Genomic DNA, 21,168 nt, shown 5'->3' with positions numbered 1-21,168 from the left:
GCCCCCAGTTTGTCTGCTACATGTTTGTCCCAAACAACTGGTCAGTGCCCACAGCTTGTCTGTACCATCTTTGCCACCAAACAGCCTGCCTGTGTCCCTGCCTACACCACTTCCCTGCAGTAGTGGTTTGTCTCTCTTGCTCTGTGCAGACTGATCCAGCATGCAGAAAGTGGATGTGATGTCATTTCTTGCATGGTGAATCAGCTGCGAGTTGCCCAGAATGTCAGGCCTGGCTGCAGTTGCGACCCCTGCAACCATGATTGTTACAGCCCTGGTAGCAACACCAATGAAGAATACATATTAAAGTACATTGTATTCTTCAGTCTGTTAAGGGGACTTACTGTAAGAAGCTGCAGCTCTACATCTCCATGTTCTTCATGCTTGAAGCAGCCAATTAGTAGCAGGAAAGCCCTCTTATTGAAATCAGTGGGAAAACCTTCTGCACAAGTACAGAACGGGTGGGTTAATCAGATCCTCCCAGGAATCCTTGCAGGAGCTGATTGGCATTGAGTATACCACACAGGCAAAAGCAGCAGGAGATGAGTTAGGTCTCTTTAATGTTTCTGTTTTATCTGCAATTCGGCACCACTCGTAGTCTCAAGTATTTTATGCAGCTGTTATACCATAGCTGCATCCTATTTTTGTTTCTAAAATAATTTTAGCGTAGTGTATATTGACTAGTAGTTGGTATGGGAGACTATTCACTAAATGCAGAGTTCACAGAAGAGATGTGTTTCAGCTCCTATACATTATGAAAGCCCTGCCACAGTGAGCTTCTGTTTTAGAAAACGCTATAGTTAAATCAGTAAGATTTCTCCATTGTGAATTACGCAAGGCCAGCTCAACCATTCTCACTGGTGAAACCTGCTGGCAGTGACACCTAGAACAACTAAGGTGGGGGAGTCCAGGGTCAACAAGCTCATAAGTTATGGAGGCTGTGCTGGCTCTAGCCTCCGTAAAATGCTTTAAATCTGTGCCTTTAAGTCATAGAGTGTTGGGATATTATGTAATATCCTGGAACTCCGCAGTAAGCATGGTAACAGTGGAGGAGGCGGCTGGAGGCACAGGCCTGGGTGAGGCCTAAGGCATATGTCTCTGCTTGCTTGTGATGGCCCTTCATAATAAATAGTGAAGCAATGGATTTAAAACCACATTTTTAGAAAAACCATTGATCCACAATGTTTGCAATATTCACCGATGCTCCCAGACCCTGTAGAATACAAACTGTATAATTCCATATAAAATTCCATATTCCAGGAAAAAATAAAATACGCTGAAACACACCTATCAAAGAGGATTTTGGTATATCTCCTCTCACATGACACCTCTGGCATGCAAGTGTATACATTATATAGTATATTAAGGTATTAATTACATACCATAAAAAGCTACACTTTATGTATTAAATACATTTACAAACCGAAATAAATCCAAACCACGTTCAATTCATATTTAACCTAAATCTCTCAGATATGTATAGGATTTTCTACTCTTTATGTTCATGTCATTTTGCTATCAGACCTCATCAATCTCTTATGGACTGCATATTAAGTAACTGCAAGGGAAAAAGGGTAAGACCGAGAAAGAATACTGTAAAAGGACTGGCATCCAGTGTGAGCTGACATTCTCCGCCTCCCATTCCGACACATCAGGCTTTGCTCACATAGCTGAGGCTCCGAATCCCGTCTCCAGTCTTCCGCCCCTCTGTGAGTCATGCGGAAGTTTACAGCCCTCATCATTCTATGGGATCAGCACATTAGTTACAAGCACTAACATTCTTCAGCCCGACACCACTTTCCAGTCATTTCCAACACCCGCTACAGCAAACGAAAAGCAAGTCCTGACATATGGGTCACACGGAATAGGAGACACGGCCAAACATAAACTCACCAGCGGAGAACCGAGGGCTATTTCACGTTAATAACGCTATGGCCGCCGCCGTTGTTCTGGGGCTACTATTTACGGGTTTGGGTTTGACTTCTTGTTTCAATCTGGATGTGGATAACCCCTTTGTTCAGTCGGGTAGCGAAGGAAGTTACTTCGGTTTTGCTGTAGACTTTTTCACGCCTGATACTTCTACGTAAGTCCCTGTAGGTTCGGATATGTTCTGTAAACACGTTCTGATTTAATTAGCCTTTTTTGTGTGTGTGTGTGTGTGTGGGGGGCGCTTGTTTATTTAAACCATTATGTCTAAGGCCTTCCAGCCTGTGATTCATGGGATTTTTCGGTGATTTTCTGTTAATAACGCCTATCCAGCACGGTTCTCTCTCACATGTTAATAATAAGCATCCCTTAACATTTGATACTGTGCATAGTTTTTTTTTTTTGTGCTCACTTTTAAAATATCATTGTTTTTTAAATGCAAAATACTGAGGAGTGGCATAAAGCTGTATTTTAACAATTATGGCAAAGACAATGTCATTAATAATGTATGTATTGTATTGAGATCAAAACAGGTTTCTTTTTTGTAGGTTTGATTTCCAAAACAAGTACCATGGTTATATATAATTATATTCTAAAATGGACCATGAAGACCATAAAACATGGCTGTTTTGTAATGCTTTTTCATAGGACATAAACAGCTTAAAAAGGTGGCCACATTTGGGGGTTACAAGTTTAAAAAGTGTTCCTATCACTATGCAAACCAATTAAATGGTCCACTTATTGTTATGGCGAGTTAAACGAGTTTAATAAACTGCCTCAATACACAAAAAATATACTCATTCTCTCCAAATCTATCACTTTTGGAGAGTCTGTACAAGTTATATTATTAACCCCTTCAATCCCCTATAGACGTACTGGGACGTCCAAAAAACGCCCACTAAGAAACCCCTATGGACGTACCGGTACGTCTAGTCCTTCGTGCAGCGTCAGGGACACATCCCTGCCGCTGCACTGGAGACCAGGCTGTCGTTTGACAGCCTGGACTCCCCCCTGGCAGCAGAAGCCGGCATCGCTGGCTTTCTGCTGCCCGATCTCCTGTAACAGCTTCCGGCGCGAAGCCGGAAAACTGTTACAGATAGAAATGCCCGATAACGCGATCGGGCTTTCCCTTCCAGGTGACGTCACCAGCTCAAAATCCTCTTTGAGCAGCCAATCCCTAATGTGCAGGATGGGAATGTCCTGCGTTTTACCGGCAGGCATTTTTCTTCTTCAATCCCCACCACTGGTGCCAAACAGAAGCCTCAGAAAAGATGCAGAGTCTGTTACAAAAAGGGTATTAGGAAGGACTCCAGGTACCACTGCCCTTCCTGTCCCTCTTTGCCAGGACTCTGCATCCATGAGTGCTTCATGATCTACCACACCAAGGTAGATTATTAAATTTCCGTTATACTTCTTTTTTTTTTTCTTTTTTTTTTTGGGGTGAGCCACAGGGGGGTATTTTCAATTGGCACAATTCCGTAAGTTTTTTTCCCTGCAAATAAAAAAAAAACCCATAAATAACCATATGCATAAAAAACATATGCGTGTGGGGTATTTCCGTAATCAGTGATCCAGTATGCCGGCACGTTACAACTTATGCCCTGTAATGTCCAGAAAACCACAAAAAAACTAGGCATGTGGGGTATTTCCGTAATCAGGAGAGGCGGCTGAACAATTTAGGCTGGATTTCTCTGCCATAACATATACCGTGTGCAAAATATCCTAAGAATACTACAAAATACTAAGACGCGTTGTTGAAAAAAGCGCAGGAACTAATTTCTGTGGCCACCTTTGACAGTGATTGGTGGCAAAATACCTGCATGTAGAGTGCCCAAATACCCCTGATAGGATAGCCTGGGTTGTCTGCTTTACAGAAATATATACCTTTTGTGGGTGTTTTTGTTTTATTTGTTTAAAATTAGAGTTACATTCCCATCATACCTAATGTAAAAATTTTACGGCTTTGTATAAAGTAATGTACACCTTATAGTATGTTGGCTTTATGTGCTGGAAAAGTATGAAAATTTTATATAAATTAGGTATTTCTGAAATCAAGACACCTGAATTGATAAATTTGGATGGAATTTTCTGTCGCTTTACCTATCTCTATCTTTCCTTGAAAAAACAATATATAGTTTACATGGCTACACTATTCACAGGAAAAGTGAATAATCGCTGGACTGACATAGCGCAAAAATGGCAAAATTGCTCCGGGCTTTGAGGTACCAAAAACCCCTGGAATTGAAGGGGTTAAATGTCAAACACAAAATATTGTTATGGTTATAAAACACTGGACTGCAACATATTGGTCTCTAGTTTTGCTCAATGTGTTATTGAAGGTGTTTATTATTCCTCAGGATTTAGTCATATTTTTCCCTGTGCTGTGTGGGGAAAAACCAAACCACAAATATATATATGGGAAATTGTTCTGTCACAGTTATTGGCACCATTGACAGGAGTAGGTTGTGCAAGTGAGCTGCCCCAAATTCTGCTATTAGTGTATATTGTAGATAAGCTGCCATTATAGTGTTTGAAATATATGGCTCAGTCTTATTGCCATTGGCCTTGGCCCAAGTGTCACCCAACAAGCACTAGTGATGCAGCCATTGCACACTGTTGCTGTCCAGCTTTGTTATTAACATACTGTAAATCAGAATAATCTACAAAAAGGGATCTCTGTACTAAAAGGTAAAAATGGCAGTGATAGACTTTCTGTCGGTTTATTATTTTATGGATGTCTGTGTTAATAAAGCATTTTTCTGTCACAATTGAAAATGTCTGTCCTTGAAGCAAGCAATGATACTTTTGTAATCAATAACAGTCAAGCAATGACAGTCCCCTGAAGCCATGGTGTGGTGGTGTCTAAATTAATTTCATTTTATTTAGGAGTCTATAGAAGATATTGGTGAAATAGTTCTGCCTAATTTATGCAAATATTTCTTTAAAGTTGGAATTCTTTTTCCCCTTGAAATCTGATGCTGCTGTGAGACTCCATCTTTACCCCAGCAGATGTTCTAACTCTGTGTCCACTTCTGTCCTATGTGACATCAGTGTCAATTCTATAGTTTAAGTATTTCTGGCTTTGTAACATTAAAGTTTACATGTTAGTTATTAAGCTAATCATCGCTACCTCCAATGGGACATGAATCCATTGACGCTATACAATTATTAAGTGTAGCTTTAGGCTTAAGACTTACAACTCTGTTTCAGAGCTGGTATGTTTTTTGCTTTATAGAGGAGATACATTTGTAGTTGGAAGAACATGGACATTGGTCATTAAAATCAGCTAGTAGCAATGCAGATTGTGTCAAGTTAAGACACAATGTGAGCATACAAAAATGGAAAAATACCAGGATGTTTTACCATCTATGAGATATAAGTTTCCAGTTAGCAATAGAAAGGTTAATGGAAATCATGTCTATATTTGAATGCATGTATATGTATTTATATATCTCACACATGATACAAATGACTGCTCATCTGAACGCATGAATGTTTTATACAAAAAGGAATAATAAGACTTTATTGAGTGTCAGATATTCTTTAAACTAAAAGTGATCAGAAATGTGCTGTGTTGGCCTGTGGACATTTATTGCATGATATAACATGTCTTGATGTCTGCTTTGGTTTTGATGAATTAGTGAAATATGTGGCCTGTGGCAGAATGCTGCTTGGACCTGTTTTTGTAGGTGATATCTTTACTAAGCAGTCAAACTGGTATTTACTGCATCGATGCTTGGTGAGAAAGGATTTTCTTGTTTTATTATATATATATATATATATATATATATATATATATATACACTCAAAAGTACTGCATTTCCTGTAATGCCTGTAAGCAACATTTTCATTGTAACCTTGCATGAGGAGCCCTCTTTACCTAATGTAACAATTTGCTTTAGTCCATCCATTTTAGTTGTATCATACCCTTTGAATGTATGTACTATAAGAAGCAATGTGTAAATTGTTGGCAATATATACAGTAAATAAAAGATAACTTCTTAGAAATGTAGGAACATAGAATTTGACAACATCTAAGAACCACCTTGCCCATCTATTTTTTCAGCTCTCCAAAGCTCTACGTTTATTTGGTCCTTGGTCCTATCTTATAATCTTTATAATACAAAACATAAAAATAAAAAAAAACCAATAAAAATAGTTTAATGATAACTAAGAATGTAATAAAGTATAAAAAAAATAGACTCCTGTGATGTCGCCACCTAGTTTATATATATATAAAAATAGAAGCCCAAACACCATGTGCCCCCGCTAGAAATCAATTTAGCTTTTGTAGATGAGTAAAGGGGGTTCAAATAAGTCATATTTTATTATTATTTTTTAATATGATATGATCAAAATGATGGTGTCTAAAGAAAGCCCTTCTTGTCCTGAAAAAAATATAAAATTTGCATGGGTACACTAAACGAGAGAGATGAAAATTACAGATAAAAACAAACACCACAGAAATTGTAAAATAGCCATTGTCACGAAGGGTACAAAATTTGAAAAACAGTCTGGTCACGAAGGTGTTAAAGTACCCTTCAGCCATTGCATTGATATAATATTTTATGTTGTGTCCCGTTTGTAAAATGCACATGAAGATTATGCAGAACCCCTCCGCTATTTGTCATGCACAAGCTGTGACATGTGATATATATATATATATATATATATATATATATATATATATATATATATATATATATATATATATATATATATATATATATATATACCACTATCACTGGCATGGCGAATGTATAAAATGTTAAAGAAGATATTGTATTATGCATTCTTCTTTGGTGAGGCAGTCTGGAGCATTAAACCACCCCGTTAAGTCCTCTGAAGTAATTATTCCCAAATCCCTTTTTTTAGTTGTCAACAGCAGAGCACCCTTTATTCCTATGTCCTAAGTGCATTATTTTACATTTATCAACATTAAACTGCACAGCCACATTCTCTTTTCTTCTGATTTAAATAAATCATTAGTCATTTGGCTTCTTCCAATAGTAATATCTACCGCATTGTGTACTTCTGTGTCACTTGTGAAAAGACATGCCTTACATTCGAGACCTTTTGTAAATCACTACAATTTGTTTGAACCTTCTGTTGGAAATATATAAACATAGGATATGACAATAGATGAGAACAATTCAGCCCATCTAGTCCGAATGGTTTTCTCGATATAAAGACTTAAACTTTAATCAGTCCTAAGTCTTGACTAACTCTAAGTCTTGACTTAGATTTAGGATGTCCATATGCCCATACCACGCATGTTTAAGTACCCTCACTGTATCCATGTGTGCTGGGGACTGTCCTACTTATCGACCATCCTCTTACTAAGGTAAAACTTCCATACATCTAAACCTCTTACCCTCTGTTAATGACCTTGTATAAGTCTCCGTTTTAAGCATTTTCTGCTTTGCTAGTGGTATTATTTTCTTAGTTTACGTATTCTATCCTTTATGCATAGGTCATTCTTGCTGATTGGGGCTCCAAAAGCAAACACCAGCCAGCCTGGCATTAATGAAGGCGGAGAAGTACTTAAATGTGACTGGAAAAATTTGAAGTGCCAGCCCATTGTTTTTGACTCAACTGGTAAGTCTTTATATGTTCTGTATAGTTCCTCTATAATACACTAGCAAATACATGCATCACTTTTACAATATCCTTGAAACAGCAGGGACACAAATAGATTACATGCTGAATTCAGGATTGATCATATCTTTTATTAACAGTCATTTATTCATACCACCCAAGATGTTAAATGGCCAAAGAGAGACACTTTTAGGGTCTGTATGGTTTCAACCTTGGTTTCTGTATTTCTCATTTCCTACATGGTTGGGTATGTATGGAGGAATGGATATAAATACATACATGTATACATATGATTCTGTCTTGTGTTACCACATTCTCATGGTATGGACATGGGACAGGTCAATCATTTTGGGAAAGTTTTAAGTTACAGCCCAAACGGTTTACGTGATTGGCCTAACTTAGGCCAATCTTGTTATGCTAGCCCAACAGCAAAGAAGACCCAGTGTAACTAGTTAGGAGCTCCATAGCCTAAGTAGGGTAGGTAGGTGGTGTGTTGTACAAGCTGATACAAACCTAAACACTAACCTAGATCGTCTGCAATCTAGAACGAGCCAGATGTTGGGCCCAAGTCAGTGCTGAGGCACGCAGCTGCACTTTATTGTTACTATTATGATTTATCATGTTTTAGGATACCTAAGATTCAGAGGTCCTGAAAAAAAGGGCCACTTCATAGCAGACATTTGAGCTTCACAGTGTTTTTGTCCTTTTTAGGGGGGGGGGGACACATGGAAAGTATGTATTGGGACAGAACAATAATTTTATAATAAAGGATTAAAGGGAATTTGTATAGGTTTAGTGTGTGTGTGTGTGTGTGATTATGTATATAATTGTTTAACATGCGCAGCCAATTATTGCCAAAAAAAAGACTGTTTTACTTTTATCTTAGGAAACCGATATTATAGCCAAGATGATCCTATAGAGTTCAAGTCACATCAGTGGTTTGGGGCATCCATACGGTCAAAACAGAATAAAATATTAGTAAGTATGTTTTGGGGTTTTTTCAAAAATACTGTTAGAATAGTATTTATTTACATTGCTATATATTTCTGGCTTTCACAGGCTTGTGCACCACTTTATCACTGGAGGACAGAAGTAAAACAAGAAAGAGAGCCTGTCGGAACATGCTTCTTACAGGACGGCGATAGGGTAGTGGAATATGCCCCCTGCAGATCCAGTAGTATGTATCTAACATTGCCTTTTCTTTAAGTAGTTCTATCAGTTTAATTCTCGCACAAATCGTGTTTTTCTTGCTATGAAAGTCACTGGATTTAATATTAATTCTGTAACTAATATATCTTTTTTGTAGCAAAAAATGATGCGCAGGAACAAGGATTTTGTCAAGGTGGATTTAGCATTGACTTTACGAAGGTATTTTGTTTAGAATATTGTTGTTAACATATTAGAATTTAAGCTATAAATTAAAATGACAAAAACACAATTTTGAAATTTAAAGATGTTTAATGCCAGTGATATATTTAGGTTGGGAACTGCCCTAGGCCCAACCCCTCGTAACTTCCCTCTGCTCCATGTTGGCATATGCATTACTGTGATCTGAATTTAAAGGACACACAGCTCTGGAAAGGTAATATGGAGACTGGGCCCAGATTCAGCACAAAACCCAGCATTGTTCCTGCAAGGAATGTTAGTTTTCACTCAAATCAGTAATTAAGATGCCGTCAGTTGATTTCATTCCTAAAACTTATCATGGTAGGATTTGTGAATGACTGCAAGCATGCTGTGTTAATAGAAAGTAACTGTTAGAGCACAAGCTTCTTTGTCAAAATTCCAAGGCCTTTCTAAAAATTGCTCTAGTGTCCTCCAAAGAAGACACAGTTTGGCGGCATCTCATAAGTAACATTGCAATCTTTACTTTCTAATTTAATTGTATTACATTTACAGTGAGAAATGTCATTCAGTATTAAAATCGATGTGCTCTTTGAACAAGGCGATCTCTAAAGGCATCAATCGGGATTACAGGAAAAAAGTGTGATTTCAAGGAGGCTGTGTGTTCTAAGAATTTAAGTGGCAGTACTTAAACAGTGTTAGGCTTCATGTTAAATATGTTTTTTTTCTTTTTTTTGTATACTTTTGCTGTCTTATATTAAATAGAATGCATTGTTTCCCTATGTTTAACGTGTTTTACTTTCCCATAGGCAGAAAGAGTTCTTCTTGGAGGTCCAGGCAGTTTTTACTGGCAAGGTACTGTAAATTACACTGCATGTCATTTTAAAGCAATTTAATACATTAATAAAATAAATCTGTAAAGATACCATTGTTTGGTACCATATTTTAAGTAGTCTTTGTGTATGACATTACAATGTGTGTATTTATAATGCAATTTATTCATGCAAAAACAACACATACACACTGCAATAATGCTCCTTCTGTCTGGCACATCAGTCATTGGCAATGTTCTTTCTAGGCTATGGGCTCACACACATGTTTTGCATCCTACACAGAATTGGGGGATAATGATGGTGGGGATGTGAATGAATTATAATGTGGGGGTTTGATGATGGTCAGGGACAGCGCTCCACTTGTGTATACATACAAACAAATACATACACACACAGCCACTCTAGCATACATTTACTCCTACATACGTACATATACACACACAATCTTACAACGCACGCTTACACATACATGCATGCATACACACAGACACACAACTTTTGTGGTTTTTCTAACTCTTTACTTGTTACCGACTCTTCATTCTCCAGAATGAAGAAAGAGTGAAGTGTGTAACTGCAAGACACTGTAACAGTATAATTAATATATTTCTTTTTCAGGTCAACTAATTTCTGACCCAGTCGAAGACATTGTGAATAAATACAATCCAAGAAAATACAGCATTATCTATGACAACCAATTGGCAACGCGCCCAGCTAGTCCCCAGTACGATGACAGCTACCTAGGTATGTGAAATTCTAAAAAAATACATTTAGATGTGTTATGGTTTCTAAAATGATACGGATATGTTTAGGTCTTTCAGGGAAAACGAGCCACTAGGGAAAAAAGAAAACCCAAGGTATATGTGGTTTTACTTGCACCACCATCATTTTATTTTCTGTTCTTTCTTTTTTGTTTTTTATTAATGAAGCCACATTAAAATTTGTGTTATATTCTCTTTAAAGGTTTTCTGATGTCTGAACTGTTTGATGATATTAAAGGGGTGGTGCGGCTCAATCTTGTTTACTACATCTGGCTTTCTGCAATCTTAGCAGGGTTTTGGTGTGAAACACTTGGTAACTTGCCTTGTGACATCCTGAGATCTGTCGGGTCAGCCAGGAGTGCTGGTTCGGTGCTCATGCATGCATGTTTAAATACTGAGAATGCACATAAGCATAGGTAAAACCTTACAGCTGGCTTTAGCACTGAGCCAAGTAGAGGCCCCCTGTTCTGGTCTTAGCTAAACTGAGGTGATTTTACTGATCAGGCTACCTGAGAGGAGTCATTTGTTGACATCCAAGTTGACATATTACCTATATTTTCAGACAGCGTTGTTGACCTGGTGGTAGACCCAGACATTACTCATGTTGTGTGTTTAAACTGTGGGCATCCTGGATCAGCAGTCTGTCCATAAGCCAATAGTTGTATAGGCAGTAGGATTGGTGACATTGTTAATTTGACTTTGCATTCTATATACCGTATTTGCTCGATTATAAGACGACCCTGATTATAAGACGACCCCCCAAAATCTGAATATTAACTTAGGAAAAAAAGAAAAAGCCTGAATATAAGACGACCCTAAAGGAAAAAAGTTTTACCAGTAAATGTTAATTCATGTAAACTATTTTTTTTAATAAAAGCTATGATTGAGAAAAATATTTTTTTTTTGTTTTTATTTCTTGTATTTTCCAACCTGTCCCCCAGTTACGCACATCTGCCCCCAGGCTTGCCGCACCAATATGGCACTGTGGCCCATGATATGCCTTTTAACCCTCTATATGCCACTGTGCCCCATGGTATGCCTTTTGACCCCCTATGTGCCACTCTGCCTCCAGAAATGCCTTATACCCCTATATCCCATTCTGGCATTTAGGGGGTTAAAATGCATATTATGGGGCAGAGTGGCATATAGGGAGGTATAAGGCATTCCAGGAGGCAGAGTGGCATTAAGGGAGTTAAAAGGCATTATATAGAGCACTCTGCCTCCAGAAATGCCTTATACCCCTATATGCCACTCTGGCATTTAGGGGGTTAAAAGGCATATTATGGGGCAGAGTGGCATATAGGGAGGTATAAGGCATTTCAGGAGGCAGAGTGCTCTATTAAATGCCCCCTTAACGCCACTCTGCCTCCTGAAATGCCTTATACCTCCCTATATGCCACTCTGCCCCATAATATGCCTTTTAACCCCCTAAGTGGGGGTTAAAAGGCACACACACACACACACACACACACACACACACACACTTACCGGTGCTTCCAATTTCCTGCTGCATTGCCGGGGCAGCGGGTTGACGTCTCATTACGCGGCAGCCGGAAGGAGGTGGAGTTGGCAGCGGGGGTTTGTATGCGTCCGTCGCAAATACCTTCCCCGGCTGTCAGAGATCAGGAACTCTGGAACTCTAATCTCTGACAGTCGGGGAAGGTATTTGCGACGGACGCATACAAACCCCCGCTGCCAACTTCACCTCCGGAAGCACCGGTAAGTGTGTGGGGAGGGGGGGGGGGCGACGACAGGAGGATCCAGGTCCCCTGCAGCGGTGCGGGGGATCTGGATCTTAGTCTACTAATCAGACCTCTATTTGAGGTCTGATTAGAAGACGACCCCGATTATAAGACGAGGGGTATTTTTCAGAGCATTTGCTCTGAAAAAAACCTCGTCTTATAATCGAGCAAATACGGTACTTGCTGTATAATATGGGGATTTTGTAGAGATTTGCAAAACTGTTTGCACAAGTGTGCTTTCAGATGTTACTTTATTCTAGCATGGGGATTTCCACAGCATGAGTAATAAATTCTGCCTTTGTCTGGCTTTATCACTTGTCAGCCTTACACTGTTTGAGTCATTAATCCCACACATCTTTTAGATGCTGACCTGTTTTGATCCAATTGTCATGTACTGAACAGGGAATTTTTTATTAAATTTTCCAATAGTTGTATTCTTCTCTTGGTTCATCAGCTACATTGTTTAGCTTGAAGTTTAGTTAAACATAAACCCAAATGAAATGTGTGTTGCAATACTCCACTGCTTTCCAGGGAAACATAGTCCAGATTGCTTGTAGGAGCTTGTTTTTCACATGTCCTTTACCGTAAAGAATGCATGCACGCTTATCAGCTTTCCGGAAACTCTTGCTTGAGTCAGCACTAGAACTGACTGGCAGTGAGTATATGGTGTGTGCTCTTTTCAAAAGCAGGTGAAATGTTTGGCAAACACATCTGCTGTAAGGCTATGATATTGGGAGCGAGGAAAGAGGCACATTTATAAGGTTAGATTCTGATGAACCCCTTCGAATTTGCAAAGGGGAGAAAAACCCTAATTTAAAGGGGACACTCGGCTATCATATGCATCAAAGTGCATATAACGTGAATTGTTTCCTTAAATAAGCTGCAATTTTGGTGACTAAATTGTTCCTTTAGCCAGTCTAAATATTGCATTTGGATAGAACTAGATATTGATGTTATTTAAATTGACATATTGTAACACTTTATATATTTTTATTTATTTTTCTATTTCAGGATATTCTGTCGCAGTTGGAGATTTTAATGGTGATAATATAGAAGGTATATAACATTTGATAAAATATTTTTTATGCACCATGTTATACTATGTAGTTCAGGATATATATTTTTCAGCAGTGACTTAAAAGCACAAAAGGGCCATAAAATACATATATAGACCTGAGAATAACCTTCAGTCTCACAATTCCAGCGCACGCTGTCCTCTTACCATCTTGATAATATGAAATACCAAGTTTGATGTAGTGGATTTGGTCTCCAGCTCCTTGATTCAGTGTCTCTGAACCTTGTTGAGGTGTCTCTTCTACACGATGCAATTTTATATTTGGTCAGTAAATCTTGGCTACTAAACGCCTGCAAACAATAATAGTCCTTGAAATGGAATGTTAATTCCACAAATAATAGAATCTCTCACATTCAGGATACAAAAGCTGTGGAACATACGAGCCACAGCATAACTACATGACTTCCAGTATTAATATTTTAAATGTTTATTTTTAATCTAAAATTAAACATTTTATTTACTTGGTTATATTTTAGTAAACCTTCCCCTGTTATAGAAAAAAAATACAAACTTAAGCTGTTCGAAACTGACCCTAAAAAAAAGTTTTCTATGTGGGCCTTAAAGGTCAAAGATGCCAATGTAGTTTGTCATATGCGCTTGCCCGGGTACATTCTTCAAGTGACAGCGATAAAAAAAATTATATTCTTGTTTGTTAATTGCGCGTTCGTTCTCTCTTTTTGTTGAAAGCTGTGAGCAAAGGAAGAATAAAAGGCTTTTTGCCAGTCTCCATCCATCAGCTTTAGAGTATGTCCATCAACATTGTACAGACCTGAAATAAATATTTGTTTTTATTAAGTGGAAATTAATGTGCCATCGACAATATTTCTGTATCACTGATCCTGTAGATTTCTATGATGAAGGCATGTTTCTCCCTGTCTATAAATGCCAGTCAGTCTAAGAAAGTAGCTTGCACTTTTTTCTGCATTGTGAAAGTAACCTTGGCCTCTTTAGCAAAAGCTAAACTTTTCTAACGTTAGCGGCGTTTTAATACAGGGACATGGTGGTAAAGCCACCGTAAATTACAGTCCAACATGTACTGCCATCTGAATTTCTAGAAGGAGTAAACTTGATACAATGTATACTACAGTTATGAAATAGAACAATGAACCAAACTCTGAAAAGCATTAGAAGTCAAAAAACTTTTGCAAACAAAATACAATTAGCGTTGTAAATGAACTGTAGTCTGCAGTGGCAGGAACAGCTTAATGTATCTCCTAATACACATACAAAATAGCATTAAAATAGCTGAACAGCTCAAGCTAAAAACATTATTTCACTTACAATCTCTGATTTTCTTTTTTTCTTTTTAATTTGATTACCAATACAGATTTTGTGTCTGGTGTTCCAAGAGCTGCAAAAACATTAGGAATGGTAAGAATAGCATATTATTTTCATATTATTTGGTAATAGCATATATGGTTTTTTAGTTTGCAATTTTTTTTTATCTCTTCCTTCTTTTAATACAGGTATCCATTTTTGATGGAAAAGCAATGACATCACTGTACAATTTCACTGGAGAACAAGTAAGTTTAAGTTTATTGTAATATTTGTGGAGAATAACACAACAAAAGGATATCCTTTGTGCATTTTTTAAAATAAAACCCAAGGATCAGAAGAATCTACATCCCCGCTACAAATGAAATTGATTGGTTTAAAATGTTTCCATGTTGTATTCCAAGTCATTGTCTACTATAAAATCATTTACACCTACTGTTTGCCCCCTATACTCTCCTGTCTTTTCTCCATTTCTTTACCTGCTGTTGTTAATTGCACTTAACCACCTAAAGCATCGTCTGTTGTAAACATATGAATGTTTACTTCTTTTCTTACTATGGTCACTCCAACTTCCACCCAGTTTAACTCCTTTTCTAGTTTGTTGTTATGTTTTTCACTTGCCGTCATTTCTGTAATGCGCACCCTCCTACCATTTATAACCGCCTTTCATGCTAATTGTATTTATTTTGTTTGCAAAAGATTTTTGACTTCTGCAGTTTTTTAGAGTTCAGTTCATTGTTTTATTTGATAATTATACTATACATTAAGTTTAGTCTTACTTTCAATTTAGATGGCAGCATATTTCGGTTATTCAGTTGCCACAACAGATATCAATGGAGACAGGTAAGCATAGTTCTTCTTTGCTTTAGTATGTAACTTTTTATTGCTTGTAAAAGGAGTTTTGTTCAGAATTATGTTCTGCTGGAAAACCTACGTAAACCATTGTGTGCCTCATATTTTTGTTTGAAAATTCAAACCAAAGCAAAAAAACTATTTTTTTCTTGTGTTTGTAACACCTGTCGCACATTTAATGAAATACTATCTAATAATAATTAATTTAATAAAAATATGGTAATTTACGGTGACATTACACAAGTCCATTTCATTGCAGTTCAGAACACTTATTTAGCTAAAGAAAAATCTTTCATCTAGGTATACGTGTGTGTGTGTGTGTATGTGTGTATATATGTGTATATGTGTATGTGTGTATATATATATATACATACACATACATACACTCACTCGCCACTTTATTAAATACACCTTGCTAGTACTGGGTTGGACCCCCCCTTTGCCTTTCAAACTGCCTTCATTCTTCGTGGCATACTTTCTACAAGGTGCTAGAAACATTCCTCAGAGATTTTGGTCCATATGGACACGATGGCATCACGTAGTTGCTGCAGATCTGTCGGTTGCACATCCATGATGCGAATTGGAGTACAGTGAACTCATTGTCATGTTCAAGAAACCAGTCTGAGATGATGTGAGCTTTGTGACATGGTGCATTATCCTGCTGGAAGTAGCCATCAGAAGATGGGTACACTGTGGTCTTAAAGGGATGGGCATGGTCAGCAACTAGACAGAGATAGGCTGTCACGTTTAAACCATGCTCAATTGGTACTAAGGGGCCCAAAGTATGCCAAGAAAATGTCCCACACAGCATTACACCACCACCAGCCTGAACTGTTACAAGGCAGGATGGATCCATGCTTTTGTGTTGTCTTTGTGCGTTATCCTGCTGGAAGTAGGCATCAGAAGATGTGTACACTGTGGTCATAAAAGGATGGACATGGTCAGCAACAATACCCGGGTAGGCTGTCGCATTTAAAGGATGCTCAATTGGTACTAAGGGCCCAAAGTGTGCCAAGAATGGATGGATCCATGCTTTCATGTTGTTTACACCAAAGTCTGACCCTGCCATCTGAATGTCGCAGCTGGAATCGACCAGGTAACATTCTTCCAGTCTTCCTTTCTCCAATTTTGGTGAGCTTGTGTGAATTGTAGCCTCAGTTTCCTGTTCTTAGCTGACATTCTTAGGAATGGGACCCAGTGTGGTCTCCTGCTGCTGTAGCCCACCTGCTTCAAGGTTCGACATGTTGTGCTTTCTGAGATGGTATTCTGCATACCTTGGTTGTAATGAGTGGTTATTTGAGTTACTGTTGTCTTTCTGTCATCTCAAACCAGTCTGCCCGTTCTCCTCTGACATCAACAAGGCATTTTCGTCCACACAACTGCTGCTCACCGGATATTTTCTCTTTTTTGGACCATTCTTTGTAAACCCTAGAGATGGTTGTGCCACGTTCAAAGTCACTTAAATCCCCTTTCTTCCCCATTCTAATGCTCAGTTTGAACCTCAGGAAGTTGTCTTGACCACGTCTAGATTCCTAAATGCATTGAGTTGCTACCATGTGATTGGCTGATTAGCTATTTGTGTTAGCCTGACCTCGGGAGGGGCACACAAAGACACCACCAGACACTCATCCAACACCAACAAATCTAGAGATTCAAAACACACATCCATACACTCAGCGCTAAAACACAGACACTTGACACTAACACATATGCACACACACTAACATAGTCGCCCAGGCATATACCCAGATACATAAACTAACACAGCCAGACACACACACATACTATTATACCCAAAGACACATGTTGACACACTAACATACCCACACACACGCATAGCCAAAGCCATGTTCATACACTAAAATACCCAAGCAGACACACATATACCAAGACATACATGCATACCCAGACAGGCACACACACCCAGGCATAAGCAAAACTTCAGCGTGACCTCAGCTCCTGCTGGAAGTTAGGGAGATAAAAAGGTAAATCCTATAAAGATGTTCCTTATTTTTGTTGCACATGTTTTACAAACTGCATGTTATGTAACAGACAGTTTTGGCATGAAAGGCTAAAAATGCGTTCCATCTCATTAATTCATCCTAAACCTTCCAATAGATTGTAACCTTACAAGATCAGTGTCTTCTTCTCTGTCTGTACAAATCCTATTGTGAAATTGTATATTGTTAATGTTCCCTGTTTCCTATTGTAAAAGTGCTGCAGAATCAGCTGGCTATCTATAAATAAATATAAAGTGATGACTAAAAGTGGAGGGCAATGTGTATTCTACATTTTTATATATCTGGTGATATTGTGAAGAATTATAAGAATGATTGGGGTAATGCTAATTAAAACCTTTGTAAAAAGTCTACTTCCATACCAAGCAGGAAAAATCTTTAGTGAATCTGACATTTCTGTGCTCTAATTAGCATTTAGTAACGGAATTTTGTTTTCATATATTGTGTGTGAAACTATTAGGGTCACTCTTACATTTATATTTTCATTGCAGCTTTGTGGATTTGTTCATTGGGACACCACTTTTTATGGACCGTGCCTCAGATGGAAAACTTCAGGAAGTTGGTCAAGTATCTGTTTATCTTCAACAAAGAGCAGGTGGACCTCAGCTCTTGTTGAGGCTAACTGGCTATGAAGTGTTTGCAAGGTTTGGAAGTTGTATTGCACCCATAGGAGATGTGGATCAGGATGGGTTTAATGGTAAGGTTACTATTTCAACACATGTAAGTTTAAAATTATTCTTTGTGATGGTACCGGGGATGCCCCAGACCTAACCTCTGCCCTTTAGGTATTTGTTGGAAAGGTTGTGCATCGTTACAAAATGTTTGTCATTCGCATGCTGATTGACTTATTATAGTAGAATTTAATTTAAAATGAGCAAAAGTGCCATTGCTGTAAATTGAGGGCTTACATCTTTGCCACACAGAAGGATGTGTTTTGTAATATAAATTGACATATAAACAATATTGATTTCTAGATAAACTTCCAAAGGTGAATTCTGAAAATATAGTCAAATTTGTGTTAAATAAAAAAAACCTCAAATTACTGGTAGACAACATTATATGAGATGGTAGATATTGACATATGCCTACATAGTAAAATTTCCTAACTGAGGTGTCAGGATTGTATTTTCTGTGCATTCAACTTTGACTGGGTTAGTGCAGTTCTCTTCTTGTTTATGCGTACAAGGTGTGAAGTAAATACATTTATTTAAGGTATTAACCCCTTAAGGACAATGGGCGGTTCCTAAACCCCTTGAAAACAATGCATTTTGAACCTGTACATGTACGGGCTTTGTCATTAAGGGGTTAAATAAAGACCCTATTTCTGAATAGTTCCTGAATAGTAGCATGTTGCCTGTCATCATCCAGCCTGTTAAGGGCATTTATTATTGTGTTGTTCGAGGGCAACAGGAGCTCATAGAAAATATCTAATTCCGGGTATTAAAAATTTGCAAAGCAGTTCATGTGATATAGCTACTTCCTATCCAAGCAGTCCGCACACAGAACATGAACTTGTCCTCAAAGAGGAAAATAAATCCTTTAGATGAGATGAACACACAACTCCTATTAAAACAACTACAGACGTTTGAATCTAGAAGGTACAACACCATTCAACAAAGTAAGAATCGAATGGTTCAAAAAAAGAAATCAACAACAGTATGGGTTACGCTCAAAATGTCTTGATGTTCCATGAATTACTTCCCCCTTATGATCTCAAGGAATTGTAATTCTAAATAACCTCTTTTATTTTATATTTATAAAGCGAGCACAAAGGTTTCCATGCATATGTTTTAAATAATTATTATTTTTCAGCTGTCGAAATTTGATTCATTAAGTTAATATTTTTTTCATTTTTTTTTATATAGATATTGCCATTGGGGCACCTTATGGTGGTGATGGCAAGAAAGGGCTTGTTTACATATTTAATGGAAGAGCTTCTGGTATCAGCACTGTGCCTTCTCAGACTCTTGAGGGTCAATGGGCCTCAAAGGCTTTTCCATCGAGCTTTGGTTACTCCATAAGAGGAGATACGGATGTTGATAAAAATGGATATCCGGGTAGGTTGCTAATGCTTGTATGTTGGTAGTTTTCCAACTGTTATAAATATTTACTACACAATATGGTGTTTTTGCCATCTGTCATGTTTAGTACTTGAATGTAATTCCTACACAAGTAGTGAGCGTGCTTAACTTTTCATTGCCTTTCTTTTGATTACTCTTCGACATGTTTTATGTAGATACATTCTTACAATACTTGTTTTATTAAGGAAGTAATACTGCATTTTAGCAAAACACTAATTTCCTTTTCCTATATTCTATAAAATAGAAATTATATTCAACCATGTTACTTGGAAATCTTGGGGTATATTTTAAAGCCCCGTGGGGTTTGTAAAATACAGTTCAGTTTTGCTGTTACAACACAGAGAAATCATAACGGCACAGAGCATAGTTGCTATTTGTGAGGAGCATATAGAAGAGGGCCTATCCAGAAGCCCAATGTTATGACACCATATCACAAGATTATACTTGTGAAACATAAATAATCTTTGCCACCTGTGCAGCGCACATGTATGAGTGATGTAAATGTTCAGGATTTTGTGATGCATATACTGTGTAACTGCCGTCCGAATGTCTGAAACCTAGATATTCCCTCGTAAATTGCCTCCTGTTGGAGACAGAGATGCAAGTTAACCATTCTTATCAAAACCGTGTCTAGATTTTGTTACATCAGTAACACAGAGTCAACACTGTTCTCTTAAATGCCAGCATGCAGGTTCAGTCTACATTGTTTCTTACTTTACTTTAGAACACAAGCATTGTTTGGTTTCTCTTATGATCAATATGGGTTATATTTGTATGGACAAAATAACTCTTAATTTCCACGTAAATGTAATGTGTAAATTAACAGCTGCTTTCTTCTTTGCCCCCAGATTTACTTGTTGGTGCTTTCGGAGTTGATAAAGCCGTATTATACAGGTATCCCTTCACTAAAAATTAGTAAAGTAAATCCGAGATATTGATATCTGAAATTGAAACAAAACTAGGACACTGATTTATTTAAAAGCTGTGAAAGAGTGTGGAATGCATTTCTATTTAATAGAGCGTACCATTACAATCTTTACCATGGTCTGTTTTTATGTCATTATCCTCTATGGCTCTGAAGAGACATTTTATTAAGTTGTATATCGATATACTTTTTTAAGCCCTTTTAAAATAGATTGACATCTATAACGTGGTATAGATATAAAGAGCTACCCAGTACATTGTTTCTTTTGCTTTGAATTCACATAGATATGGCAGTGATATCCCATAATAGGTGTAGTAAACAAAAGCTATTTGGGTATCCTGCAAATAACTGAAATCTTCATTTAAAATTATTTTAATTAATTTATTACCGACAACAGCATTGTTTTGACTTGTGCCATAAACTGATATCTAAAATGTAGTTTTACCAGTGATCTAAAAAGAAACCTATTATAATAATCTGTTTTAATCCATTATAAACATTTGAATATCTAACTCTCAGGGCTCGACCAGTCATCCGTGTAAATGCCATTCTTGAAGTGAACCCATCAATACTGAACCCAGATAGTAAAACCTGTAACCTGGATAATACGAAAGTTTCCTGGTATGTATTTTCTAACTGTAACTATTAAGTATTTGTTGTGTTTCAAAACTGGTAAACATGTTATCTTAATAATCATTTTTTTTGGCTATTTCAAGGTTTTAGTATTTTTTTCTTCACTTATCA

At 37.6% G+C, this 21,168-nt stretch overlaps 1 protein-coding gene across 1 annotated transcript in view; it reads left to right on the top strand.

The window, feature by feature from the left end:
- Positions 1-1,833: 1,833 nt before the first annotated feature.
- Positions 1,834-21,168, top strand: part of ITGAV (integrin subunit alpha V) — a 37,206-nt gene continuing 17,871 nt past the window's right edge. The window contains exons 1-15 of the mRNA XM_053470674.1: positions 1,834-2,080; positions 7,397-7,521; positions 8,408-8,499; positions 8,581-8,698; positions 8,828-8,889; positions 9,675-9,720; positions 10,314-10,439; positions 13,210-13,254; positions 14,601-14,644; positions 14,740-14,796; positions 15,339-15,391; positions 17,910-18,115; positions 19,284-19,475; positions 20,348-20,393; positions 20,944-21,045. Coding sequence (XP_053326649.1) covers positions 1,929-2,080; positions 7,397-7,521; positions 8,408-8,499; positions 8,581-8,698; positions 8,828-8,889; positions 9,675-9,720; positions 10,314-10,439; positions 13,210-13,254; positions 14,601-14,644; positions 14,740-14,796; positions 15,339-15,391; positions 17,910-18,115; positions 19,284-19,475; positions 20,348-20,393; positions 20,944-21,045 — 1,466 coding nt within the window. The 5' untranslated portion in view covers positions 1,834-1,928. The remainder of the gene's footprint in view (positions 2,081-7,396; positions 7,522-8,407; positions 8,500-8,580; positions 8,699-8,827; positions 8,890-9,674; positions 9,721-10,313; positions 10,440-13,209; positions 13,255-14,600; positions 14,645-14,739; positions 14,797-15,338; positions 15,392-17,909; positions 18,116-19,283; positions 19,476-20,347; positions 20,394-20,943; positions 21,046-21,168) is intronic.

This window comes from Spea bombifrons, chromosome 7, assembly GCF_027358695.1.
Source record: "Spea bombifrons isolate aSpeBom1 chromosome 7, aSpeBom1.2.pri, whole genome shotgun sequence".
Classification (NCBI taxonomy): Eukaryota; Metazoa; Chordata; class Amphibia; order Anura; family Pelobatidae; genus Spea; species Spea bombifrons.
This window is presented reverse-complemented; position numbering and strand designations above follow the sequence as displayed.